We start from the raw sequence: 13489 nt of genomic DNA on the forward strand, positions 1-13489 counted from the left end.
AAGAGGAGCCCCAGGCACTGCAAAGTTAAAAGACCTGGACAAAGATGATATGCTTAAGAGTGAATATAAGATTAATTTTTCAATTTCTCTAAGGCCAGATCCTATGGAGAAAATAAAATAATAACATTATCTCACATTTTAATATATTTTCAGACACTCACAGAGTATCAGAACTTTTTCACATTACATCTTATTTGAGGCACATGAGGATTCTGCAGACTGGCAGGACAGTATTAACAGGATCCTCATTTTATAGAATAAATGCTAGCCTCAGAGCAGTCCAGACCCATTCAAGGTCATGCGGCTAGTAAGAGACAGTCAGAGCCAGTCATCTGCCTCCTACTTCAGAAAGACTGCATACCCCCTGGGTTTCCATCTTTAACAGAAGTGACAGGGTTTCCACCTTTAACCTTCTTACCCTGAGCATATGTGGCTTCAGCGCCTCGCACAAACAGGTGCAGGGGAATGTGACTGGTTTCAGCTGGGAAAACGTTAATGACTCCTTGGAGAAAAATGGAGTGAGCCTCATCAACATACCCGCTGCTATAATAATGGATTCCAGGTGAAGTAAACTGGTAAGAAAATGAACCTGCCATAAAATGAGATTGTACATAATAAATATAAGCAATTAATGCATCTTTGAAAATAAATTTGAAATGATCCTTCAAACTCACATACAGACGACAGGTTTTCAAGAATATGATATTTCAACAGAAGTAGTAAGGAAATGACTATCAAAAGACCATAAAATGGCTATAAAAGAACTGTCCTGTATAATGAAATTCTATTCCATAAAGGCAAGCTCCAGCATTAATTTTTCTAGAAAAAAACATGTGATATCTGGCATAACTTACTGACTCCTACAGAAAAACTCAACAGGCAATGAAAAATAGTTCATGAATAAGAAGTTCAAGCTGCTACACATGAAGAACAAAATGGGAAGTCTAAAAGGCACATTGTACACTAAGCTGTCCTGGAAGACTGATTTTAGAGCTGATTTCAATCAACAGAAATTCATTACTTGCTACCAGGTTGGTATCATTAAAACACATACTTCAGTTATCTTTGTATTTTGCTTGTTTCAATATACTTTTCTGGTTGATTATTTCAGAATGAAAAGAGATATATCTGATATCAAAACTCAACTCTGATGTACAAAATGCCTTGCAGGCATTCATTAAGAATATTTTATAAATTTGAAGTATTTTGTGATAACAATAAAATGTCAACTAAACCATATCCTGTATTTGTATACATTATTTATGCAAAAGTATTTTAAATCTAAACAAATTTCTTTTTATTATATTTGGGAAAAAGAAATATGATGCAAAATGCAGCAAAGTGGAAACATACCTGATGCAGATTTTTCTCTTCCGTTGGTAAATCCTTTGCCATCATAAATTACACTTCCAGGACTGGAGACAGAGAAAACGCTGTATCCTATTCCCCTGAGATATGGATGTGCTTGCCAAAGCCATGTCACTGTGTCTCCCACAGACACATTTAAGACTGATGGTGACCAGGCATAACCTAATCCATGTACTGGGAGCAATTAAGTCATATTTTTTTTAAAGAAAAAAGGAAAAGTAGGAAAAATTCTTAATAACTATCTTTTAAAATATTGCCTTTTTATATAGCCACTAGTGAAAAAATTTCAGTTAACATTATAAAATTTTTATGTGTCTAACTCAAACACATAATAAAAATAAACAGAAATAATGGAAAGTGAGATAATGTGAAGCTAAGGAAAAGATAAATCACACAACTTCAAAACTGATGACTAAGAGACAATCAGAGTCTTTTTTGCAGACAATCTGCAAAAAATCAGAGTCAATAAACAAAATTGTTCAGAAATATCACATGGGGCTATTTTATAAAGCCATGATCAATTCTTTAAACTCAAAAATTTTCTCAGGCATTGAGGCATGCAAAATTCTACATAATTTCAATTTGGATATTTATTTAGAAACCCACAATGGGAAACAAACTATAGTAATTCAGAAGGTTCTGAATGGCAATAAAACCAAATGGCAATTCCTGAACTTGGAAATTTTAAACCTAGCCTTCTTAGATTCAAGTCTACCACTGATTCATACTACATGTGCCCCCTATGTCAAATGGATAAATTCTACACAAACTATAAACAAATTATACAAAGAGATAACAATACTTATGCTCTGAATACTCTGAAGTATTATAAGTAAAAATCTAATTCCAAGGTAACATGCCTCCATTATTTACAACATATAAAGGCCATCTTATACCTGAATCTTCCCCATTGTTGGTAATCCTAAATACATTCCCTGTTGAATGTAGAACACATTTTATGACAGTTTGTGATGATGATGTCACATTGCAAGGGAAGGACCCTGGAAAGAATAAAGATGGGGGAAAATACATTTTCTCAAATAGTTTTTGAGAAATACAGAGATGAAGCATAAGTAATAGATAGTCAAAGCCCTAAAAAGCTCCAATTACACAGTAGGATCTTTGGTACTTTTTTCTGATAGTAATTATGTTTGAGTACTGATTACTTTTAGAACAGAGACCTCTCATTTAAAGTGTTTGATACACATTAAATATTCAGACTATTTACTGGAGATGATGAGGGACAGTGAAGCCTGGAGTGCTGCAATCCATGGGGTTGCAAAGAGTCGGACACAACTGAGCGACTGAACAACAATAACAAACTATCAAAATCAAAAACAGTTAGTTTCTTTTATACCAGCTAACCAAATACACTTAACCTTTTATACATTAATAGAAAATATGAAGCTTCCATGACTGAGAGTATTTGTGTAATAACTCGGCACCCAGAGTGCATCCTTTAAGATGAGAAATATGATAACAGCCCTCCTGTGAGGATGAAATTATTACCTAAAAGCACAGTGTTCTCAGTTGGGATCGTGCTGAATCCGAAACCCATTATAGTGATTTCAGTTCCACCATATAAGGAGCCTTTCTGTGGAAACATGTTGGTCACTTCCAAAATATACTGTATAGAAGCACTTAACTTGTCTCTGCAAAAGAAAAATTAACAGCTATTTCAAGGAGCCTTACATGGGGTCATATTGCTTAACTCTACTTAGGACATGGTTCATTTAAGAGAAAATAATTGAATATCTAATTACCATACCTTGTTGATGCAAAACCCCAGTTTCTGACTTCGACACAGATATCATGTTTTCCAGGAGACAACTTGGGCAAAAGGCATCTAATATCTGTGAAGTTCCGGTGAAGGACCTGGCAGGATTTCCCTCCAACGTAGACCTCCATGTTTTGTGTCAGTTCATTTCCAAAGTTATAACCCTTAATCATTAAATTAACTTCTCCTATTATTTTAAAAGGAAAGAAAATTTTACAAAAAGAGCCCATGTATTATTTAGCGCAAAATTTGAATATTAAGTAAACCAACTCATCTCTTATCTTTCATTGGATTTAGGACATCCTAACACTTTGACTGTGTGGATCACAATAAACTGTGGAAAATTCTTCAAGAGATGGGAATACCACACCACCTGACCTGCCTCTTGAGAAACCTATATGCAGGTCAGGAAGCAGCAGTTAGAACTGGACATGGAACAACAGACTGGTTCCAAATAGGAAAGGAGTACGTCAAGGCTGTATATTGTCACTCTGCTTATTTAACTTATATGCAGAGTACATCATGAGAAACGCTGGCTGGAAGAAGCACAAGCTGGAAACAAGATTGCCGGGAGAAATGTCAATAACCTCAGATATGCTGATGACACCACCCTTATGGCAGAAAGTGAAGAGAAACTAAAAAGCCTCTTGATGAAAGTGAAAGTGGAGAGTGAAAAAGTTGGCTTAAAGCTCAACATTCAGAAAACTAAGATCATGGCATCTGGTCCCATCACTTCATGGGAAATAGATGGGGAAACAGTGGAAACAATGTCAGATTTTATTTTGGGGGGCTCCCAAATCACTGCAGATGGTGACTGCAGCCATGAAATTAAAAGACGCTTACTCCTTGGAAGGAAAGTTATGACCAACCTAGATAGCATATTCAAAAGCAGAGACATTACTTTGCCAACAAAGGTCCGTCTACTCAAGGCTATGGTTTTTCCAGTGGTCATGTATGGATGCGAGAGTTGGACTGTGAAGAAAGTTGAGCACCGAAGAATTGATACTTTTGAACTGTGGTGTTGGAGAAGACTCTTGAGAGTCCCTTGGACTGCAAGGAGATCCAACCAGTCCATTCTAAAGGAGATCAGTCCTGGGTGTTTATTGGAAGGACTGATGTTGAAGCTGAAACTCCAATACTTTGGCCACCTCATACGAAGAGTTGACTCATTGGAAAAGACTCTGATGCTGGGAGGGATTGGGGGCAGGAGGAGAAGGAAACTACAGAGGATGAGATGGCTGGATGGCATCACCGACTTGATGGACATGAGTTTGAGTGAACTCCGGGAGTTGGTGATGGACAGGGAGGCCTGGTGTGCTGTGATTCATGGGGTGGCAAAGAGTCAGACAAGACAGAGTGACTGAACTGAACTGATCTGAACACTTTCAGAAGTAAAAGAAAATCAGTGAAATAATTGATAGCTGCCAGAGGGAGATAAAATTCATGTTCAATTATTTAACAGGGAAAAGAAAATGGCAAAGAATTTTTTTTAATTTAAATTTTTCTTATTGCATATGTTCTAAATAAACAGACCAGTTCATGGTTAAAAAAGAAAACCTGTGACAGGTTTTGCTTCAAGAAACATAACTGCAGGAGAAACTGCTTCAAAGCCTGTCCAGAAATGGCACACATACATATATTATTATATATGTATTCTGTTCTGTTCTGTTCAGTCGCCCAGTCATGTCCAACTATTTGTGATCGCATAGACTGCAGCACGCCAGGCCTCTGTCACTCACCATCTCCCGAAGTTTGCCCAAGTTCATGTTCATTGCATCAGACAAATACATATATTGTCCAATGCACTGGATACACACATATATATCAAAAGACTAATTTTGTTGAAGAATTCCTTACCCAATATTATCCGTACTTTTGGACTAAAATCGGTTATAACTGGAGTCTGTAAACAACTATAACTATAAGCATTTTTTGCTGTGGCTTGAACTCCACTGGTAATAACTGAAATATCAACTGTACCCTCAATTCTCTGAAACAAGAGGGAAAAATAAAACAATTAGAAAATACTAAATGTTAAGATACAGAAATTCCATGGCTAAAAGCAAAAAGAATCTCTCAAAATAAACCTTTAAAGATTTTTTTCCCCAAAGTCATGAATCAGAGTAATTACCAGATACTCTGAAAGTTGTGATGTCAAAGGAGGAAAGTTATTGTATCAAATGTAGGTTATATGTTTAAATTCTTAGATAAAGGTATATGATATAGTGGTTTTGTGGGTGCTTATGATCAATTCAAACACATCTACATTACTGGATTCCCCAGGGTTCTTCAATGTTTTGGACAAGTGATTCTCTAATTAATAAAGCATATGATACTAAAAGTTTTGAGTCTTTTGCTCTTAAAATAGGCTTGAATGAAATATTTATTCCTCTTCATGGACAAAAGACATTATTATATCTTTTGTTGACATGGTTCCAGAATCCAAGACTGAAACCTAAGAAAAATAGATGCTTTCACCAATACAGCACACAATTCCCAATTAGGAAAAACAGTTTTCCCAGCATCTAGTATTTACTTAGTGCCCACTCAGTGTTTAACTGAATGACATAATTTAAATGAAGTTTTAATTTGCTATATCCCCCAAATTCTTATCTCCATCATTCAGTCCAATGCATGCTCAAATTCGGGGCTTCCCTGGTAGTTCAGCTGGTAAAGAAATGAAAGAGATCTGCAATGAAAGAGATCCCTGTTTGACTCTTAGGTCGGGAAGATCCCCTGGAGAAGGGATAGGCTATCCACTCCAGTATTCTTGGGCTTCCCTGGTGGCTCAGATGGTAAAGAATCTGCTTGCAATGTGGGAGACCTGGGTTCGATCCCTGGGTTTTGAAGATCCCCTGGAGAAGGGAATGGCTACCCACTCCAATATTCTGGCCTGGAGAATTCTATGGACAAAGGAGCCTGGCAGGCTACAGTTCATGGGGTCACAAAGCGTCGGACACAACTAAGCAAACTTCACTTCTCATATCAACTACATAGTAATATATACACTTGATTGCCTATAGCCTTAGATATTAGTGTCTTAATTCATCATCCTTCTGCACACAGTAAGTAAAACAGTTTTGGTTTAAATTTAAACACTATTTTTAAAAATAGAGGAACAATGAGTGGTCCTAAAATGTAAAATTCCATGGGAAAACTCACATTTTGTGTGTTTTCTCAACAAACTGAAACTTTAACACATTTAATGTATTTATATATTCCTTTAAAAAACCCAAAATGTCTAGAGTTGCTTCCCTGAATTTTTTATACTATTTATTACTGGTATATTTTTTCATCCTTGGATTTTCCTGGTCAACTCCCATTCATCATCCTTCCACTTCTGACAAGACACGAACCTGCTCATGAAACTCTTCCTGACATCCTCTCCCCACTGTATTTTACCTTCACTTGTGTGTTTACTTCTATTATTTCACATGAAACACACTATTTAACATTAGTGTATGTGCCTCTCTTCCTCAATGATGTTAAGATTGTGGAGATAATATTTTGTATTTGGATCTTGGCAGAAAAATGTTGAAGAATTGTTAAAGAGCATAATGAACCTCTGCACTCATTAGGTAAATAAGGCATTTGTTTCACCCTCTACTGAGATGCTCCGTAATTCGCACAATTTCAGAGTTAGAAAAAAATAACCAAAACTGGATGCCTTACTTTGGGTGTTCTGCAGGTTATTTTATTCAAATCCCCTTCAATTACATTGCAGGTTTCATTTCCGACTAATACCTTTGAATATTCATGAAAGCCAAATCCAGATACAGTCAGAAGAGTACCACCTTCATTAGTAAAAACACAAAATCAAGTAACAACAAAAACACAATAGATTAACAATAACAAAAAGACCCTTTGGCGTAATCTAACTCATCATTCAAGAATTGTCTAATCATCCAAGAGATGGGTTGGCAAGTAGATCAGGGACCACATAGCCTGAGCTCCAGAGTTTGGAATTGTAAAGGGGCTGGGCTAGGTGACTGAATGAAATAACACAGATTTGCAACTAACATTTGCTTCTGGACATTACTAGCAGCAACTGCTATTTTCCATAGTGTCTTCTTCATCCTATGCTATTTGTATTTATTCAACTAGTGGGAAATGAGAGTGAATTACTTTTAAGTAAATTAAAAACCCCAACAAAATAAAAATAACTTAAAATATAAACACAGAACACACCCAAAAAATCAAGACCAAAGCACAAAATCCAAAACTAAGCATGATCAAACAAACAAGCAAACAAAACGCAAAAGAAATAAAGCAAGACTGGAAAAATGCGTTATTTTCTTTCATCTTCTGCATCAGCCTCCCTTTCCCCGATTTATTCCTGGAACTTTTTCTGGGTCAAGTAGCTCCACTGAGACTGTGATTACAAATGGAGCAGTTGGTAAGCAGAATAATAACTAATAAATCTTATCTTGACATAATTAATGAGCTTGTTATAGAAACATGTAATAATTGATGATATTAATTCAATAACCTAAGACGTAGTAGAAGCAGTCACCCTGACTTGTGCTTCATAAGAAACAAAAGAATTAGTCATCCAGGGAATCACCGTGCCTTCCGAAGGAGGTGTCTCCTTTGTTCTGTACGAGGAAGGTTTGGAGTCCTCTCCCTTCACCCTGTTCTAGAAATAGTTCTAATTGTTTGGAACAATTAACTGTTACCTGCGAGGCTTCCAGAAGCAGGCCAGATGTGTGAGATCTGACTCTGATAAATGAAGTGGAATCCCTTCTCCTCTGCATTCTGTGCTAGTCCAGTACCAGCGATGGACACAGCAACTGGGAAACGTCCAGCACTTCCGTTCAGAATCTGGCATTTGATCTCATTTTCTTGTGATAAAAGAAGAAGAAAATGGTCAAGAAATGTTTTTGTTGTAAAAAATTACTGAAAATTTATGTTTGCAAATATAAAAGTGGCCTTCATTTTTATATTCCAAAGAAACATATCTAAGGAAAATTACTCATGTATTAATAGGAGGAAAACCTTTACAATCTACCTAATGCTATGGATCAGACCCTCCCAGAAAAATAGTAAGGTAAAATAATAATGAGGTCAGAGTAAACAATTTGCTCCTGAGTACTACTGTGGCAAAAAAAGTTACTATAATAACAATTTTAAATCCTAATATATAAGGTAATTTATATCAATAATTTAAAGATTTTGGTCCAATACATTGTTTATGTCACAAACTGAGTAAAATACTAGGTTTCAACAAGAAAAGTGATTAAAAACTAAGTTAAAAAACCAATTCTTCATTTAGAACAGTATATGTATATTTATAGTACAGTGCATGTCATCACCATCATTGTTATTATTATATACCATATAATAATATTGGATATTAGATCTCAAGAATCCATAGAAGATGCAAATTTAAAACAATTTAAATAAGGAATTTCCCTGGTGTTCCAGTGGTTAAGACTCTGTGCTTCTAAGGCAGGAGGCACAGGTTCGATACCTAGTCAGAGAACTAAGATCCCCTGTGCCATGTGGTACAAAAAAAAAAAGACGTAAATGATACAGAAGATGAATTTACTTATATAATCTAAACTTACTAAAATTAGGGAAAATAACTAGGATTATGAAAGAGAATTTTTAGGTAAATAAATAGTTATGCTCCTCATTTCCATGAATAGAAAGTATCAATGATATTTAACTTTTATATTAATGGGTAGAGGTTCTTTTGGACTATAAGTCCAGGAAGATGGCTATGGCCTCTTGCTATGACTAATGTGACATTTTCAAAGCATGAGCAGAGGGGATTGCGGAATATCAGAGCAGCAATCTATGTGTTTTTGTGTTCCAGAGACATAGCAAAGAAGGAAAGATTTGAGGGGAAAAAGAACAAAAATCATCTGTTACGGATAGAGGTACTACACAACAGAACAAGAATTAGTCTGTGGTTATAACTAAAGATTAAAAAGATAAGGTATTTATCTAGAGGAGTTTCCCAATTTCATGACCACAAAGGAACTCTATAGGCAAATTATTATCGTAACACCGCTCTTTGATTCTATTTTCTCTTATAGAAAAACAATTAGACTCAAAAATAGTCATTTTAAAAGAACCTACCACTCAGAGAAAGAAGAGAGCAACCTGCTGGCCCAACTGAGACTGAGACAGATGAACTAGGAGAAAATCCTGAACCCGAGATGGTTAGAATTGTGCTTTCTTCATAGGACCCTGAAAATGATAAATATAAATGACAATATTAAAATGACAAAACATAGAATCTGTTGCTTAAAATCAGACATTTTAGAGGAAAATGACTCTACCTTCTAAAATATATAAATAATAAGCCTTTAAGCAAGCAGAGAAAAAAGACATTTATTTAGCAATGGTATTTTTTTTCCCATTTTATTACTGCACATTGCTTCGTGTTTGGAATTTGTGTGTTGATAGAGATTAGTGGCAAGAATTATCTGAGGAATGGAATGAGGTAAGTAAAGGAAAATTATTCTTATGACAAAGAAATTAAACAGACATCTCCATATGGTAACTTAGACTGTGACAGAACTGCCATCACAAACTCATGAAAAAAGAATAAACTGTGCAAGTAATGTAGTGGACACTTTCCATTTGAAACAGGATATGATTACTTAAGCTGGAGTGACACCAATCCTGAAGTGCCTGGGCTATTCCAGGCTTATACTCTCTGGCCCAGGATCTTATACTGAATGTTCTCCATTGACTCTTAAGGTATCCAGGTTTGATCGATTAATGAAATGGTCACCCTAACTATATAACATCACACACAACATAGATTTAACATGGATTTAAATAGCTAAGAATGAAAAATCAAAACTTCAACATTTTAGAAAAATACATAGTTAAATATCTTAAAGACTTTTATGTAGAGATGGATTTGGTAAGACACAAAAAGCCATGGTTACCCATAAAGGAAAACATACACAGATTAAATGTTTCCACGAACAAGATACTAAAACAAATTGTAAGTGATACACTAGGAAAAGACATGTGCAAAGAATTGACAAACATAATATATAATACACAGTGCAAGTTGATAGAAAAAAGACAATCTGGTAAATGGATAAAAGATGTTAACAAGCAATTTGCAGAAGAAGAAATAATCTAAATGTCCAAGAAACATTGAAGATGTTCCTGTGCATTACTAACTAGGGAATAGACAACATAAAAACAATGATGAGATAACTTCTTACACTCATCAAATTGACCAAAATTAGAAAACTCATGTTATTAACTGTTGCTAAGGGTGTGGATAATATGATGCTCTCATACCCACTGGAGGTACAGTCAGTTAGGGGAGCAATTTGGTCATCTAATGAAGTGAATACACATATGCCTAGTAATCCATATGTAGGATGCAAATCCTGAAGAAATTCTAGCATGTATGTTACAGCAGATTTGCATAAGAAAGTTCAATACAGTCATGGGCAAAAACAAAAACACTTGTAAACAGTCTCAATGTCCATCAATAGAGGAACAAATAAACTGGTTTATCTATGAAGTATTTTAAACTGATTAATTACATATACATAAAACCATATATTTCTCAAAACAAATGCTGAATGACAAAAGTAAGGTGGAAGTGATATATACAACGAAATAGCTCATAAACTTAAAAAACTGGAAAAATTACCATGTCTGTGTTATACACAAAGGGTAATTAAAATGGCATGGATGAATACAGACAAAATTAATTATTGTGCTTGCCTCTGGGGAAGGTGGTAGGGCACTTGCACTGAGCACAGTGCTTAGAGACAACTATAACTGCTCCTATAATATTTCCTTTCTGATGGTTAGAAATATATATGACAAGTGTTAACAGCTGTTAAATTTTCATTGAGGAGAAAATGGGTGTTTTTAATAGCATTATTATACTTACTTTTTTTTTTATTACTTTTACATTTAAAGTGTGGCAAAAGGTACTTCACGTTAACTGAGTAAGAAATATTATTTTCAAGAATTAAAAGTGGAAAGTGAAAGTGAAGTCGCTCAGTCGTGTCCAACTCTTTGTGACCCCGTGGACTGTAGCCCACCAGACTCCTCTGTCCATGGGATTCTCCAGGCAAGAATACTGGAGTGGGTTGCCATTTCCTTCTCCAGGGGATCTTCCCAACCCAAGGATAGAACCCAGGTCTCCTGCATTGCGGGTAGACGCTTTAACCTCTGAGCCACCAGGGAAGCCCTAAAAGTGGAAGTCCATTACAAAGTACAAAGATGTATTCAAAAACAAGAATACCAAAGTGGAATTTAAAAGTGGAAATCCATTACAAAATACAAGGATGGATTCAAAAACAAGAATATCAAAGGACTAAAACCAAATTAAAGTTCATGAAATCTTTATTCTTGAGAGTTCTGAAGGTTTTACAGTAGTGATACTAACTTTGGGATAACATGAATTTATATATAATACTATAAAAAGGTATTAGTATAATAATTACATTAGAAAGTTATGAACAGTATTACAATTATAATACTATGATAAAATACTATATATTCTTCAGAATATATTCTTTCAACATAATGTGATATTTTAAAGATTTCAATGGGTGTTTTTTTGCTTGCTGAAAGGGTGAGTTTTCCTACTAGCCATTAATACTAAATAAGTGATTACAGTATCTGAGCTTATCTTTCTGTCTGAAAAAAAGCCATCCCTTACAATCCTTAGTAATTCTTAGTCATTACAATCTTAGTCATTCAACCCTTGAAGTTCAGACATAAAGTGTAATACTTTTTAAAAGCAATCACATACCATGAAAGTGTTTCATGATGCGTCCCTCTAGACTGAGTTCTTGACAATAATTTTTCTCTTATCCTCAAACCTGGGGCCTAATTATTTTCTTTTACTAAACAGCAGCTGTCCTGTTACTGACCTTTTAGTATTATATCTCCTAGGAGAAGTGGTCTCATATGATGAAAGATTCCAGTTAAAACCCTAGGTGGTAGAGTTCAACAAAACTGCCTCAATATCAGAAATCTTAGGTATTGATTTTAACTTGGTGAAATGGGAAAAGTAGAATACTAGTGAGTCCAATGTAAACACTGATATTTTTCCCAAAGAAAATTAATGATCTTTCCATAGCTTTCTGATTTGATACATTTTTTTCACTATGTAGAACTGTCTGCTTACCTTATTTAGAAATTAAAAACCACTATCAGAGTTTACATTTTTGCTAATTGTCTTCCACCCTACACTCCAAATTCGAAAGCAAGAGATTACCTTGGGAAGGGTTTATGGCCCGGATTTGAGGAGTAGTTGTGGGTTCCCATGTAAACCCACAGTTGCCTGAACATTTAGCTGGAATTTCATTGACAAAGACTTCAACCTACAAATAAACAAACACAGAGATAACAGAGGTAGCATGGTTAAACAGAATATATGTAGGATTTAGAAAAGTAATAGAATTTTGCTTGTTTGCTAGTTTGCTGGTTTCCAAAAATTAGTCTATTCTACTCATACTTTTTCTGCTTTGACACTTCATTGACTCATTCTACAAATGTGTCCATTGTATCAGGCACAGCTGTAAATGGACGAGTACATTTAACAAAACAGATGACATTCCTGTTGTCACTCAACTTACATTCTAGTAGAGGTAGGGCAGAGATTTGCATAAGGCTATAAACTTATCCAAAAAAATAAATGAACATTATGCCCTGGGGGTAAGTAGTGCTATGGATAAAAACAAAGGTTGCTCTTGAGAAAGTCATCTAACTCCTTACTCTTTAACTCCCTCTCTCTCAGGAAGTGGTAAGGTTAATAATCGCTTTACAGAGACACGACAAAGATTAAATGAAAGGATATATTTTCAAATACCAACAGCAGAGCTTAAAATCCATTTTTATCATAAAGAAGATATTAATAATTTTCCCAAAAGTCATGAAATAATATTATTGAATTGATCCTCTGTTAACAAAAAGTCACATGAAAATAAGGATGTCACCTCTTCAATTTTACTGGGTCTTAAATTTATTACAAAATAGTTATATGTTTAAAATTATGAAGAAACTTTTAATAATACCTGTGGCTGTTTGCTGGGTGTACGAAGTAGGTCTCCCAGTATACGCTGTCTGAATAAGCCACCTTCCTTTATCTTTGTTACTGTCATGTTAGCATTTTCTCCAAAAATGTTGGAATCGTTGATCTATTTTTAGATAAGACTATTTTACTAGCAATGTTATGATAAATATGACCACACCAGTTTTTCTTTTTAAATTTAAGCATGGTTAAAAGTGAAATGCCAGAAGATTAAAAATTTCAAAACCATTTGGTCACATTTTTGAAAAAGAAGCCTCTCCAAAAATGATCATAAATCTACTGAAGAAAAAACTGGTAACATCATAGCATTA

The 13489-nt window shown here is 35.0% G+C and overlaps 1 protein-coding gene across 3 annotated transcripts in view; it reads right to left on the reverse strand.

Moving 5' to 3' along the window:
- Nucleotides 1–13489, reverse strand: part of PKHD1L1 (PKHD1 like 1) — a 178556-nt gene that overhangs the window by 98106 nt on the left and 66961 nt on the right. For all 3 annotated transcript variants that reach the window (XM_027561303.1, XM_027561304.1, XM_027561305.1), the window contains exons 26-36: nt 13162–13284; nt 12363–12468; nt 9230–9340; nt 7822–7986; nt 6818–6939; nt 5003–5135; nt 3137–3332; nt 2878–3020; nt 2265–2369; nt 1354–1542; nt 419–589 (exon numbers count right to left, since the gene is read on the reverse strand). In XM_027561303.1, coding sequence (XP_027417104.1) covers nt 419–589; nt 1354–1542; nt 2265–2369; nt 2878–3020; nt 3137–3332; nt 5003–5135; nt 6818–6939; nt 7822–7986; nt 9230–9340; nt 12363–12468; nt 13162–13284 — 1564 coding nt within the window. The remainder of the gene's footprint in view (nt 1–418; nt 590–1353; nt 1543–2264; nt 2370–2877; nt 3021–3136; nt 3333–5002; nt 5136–6817; nt 6940–7821; nt 7987–9229; nt 9341–12362; nt 12469–13161; nt 13285–13489) is intronic.

The sequence above is a fragment of the Bos indicus x Bos taurus genome, chromosome 14 (genome assembly GCF_003369695.1).
Source record: "Bos indicus x Bos taurus breed Angus x Brahman F1 hybrid chromosome 14, Bos_hybrid_MaternalHap_v2.0, whole genome shotgun sequence".
In the NCBI taxonomy this organism is placed as follows: Eukaryota; Metazoa; Chordata; class Mammalia; order Artiodactyla; family Bovidae; genus Bos; species Bos indicus x Bos taurus.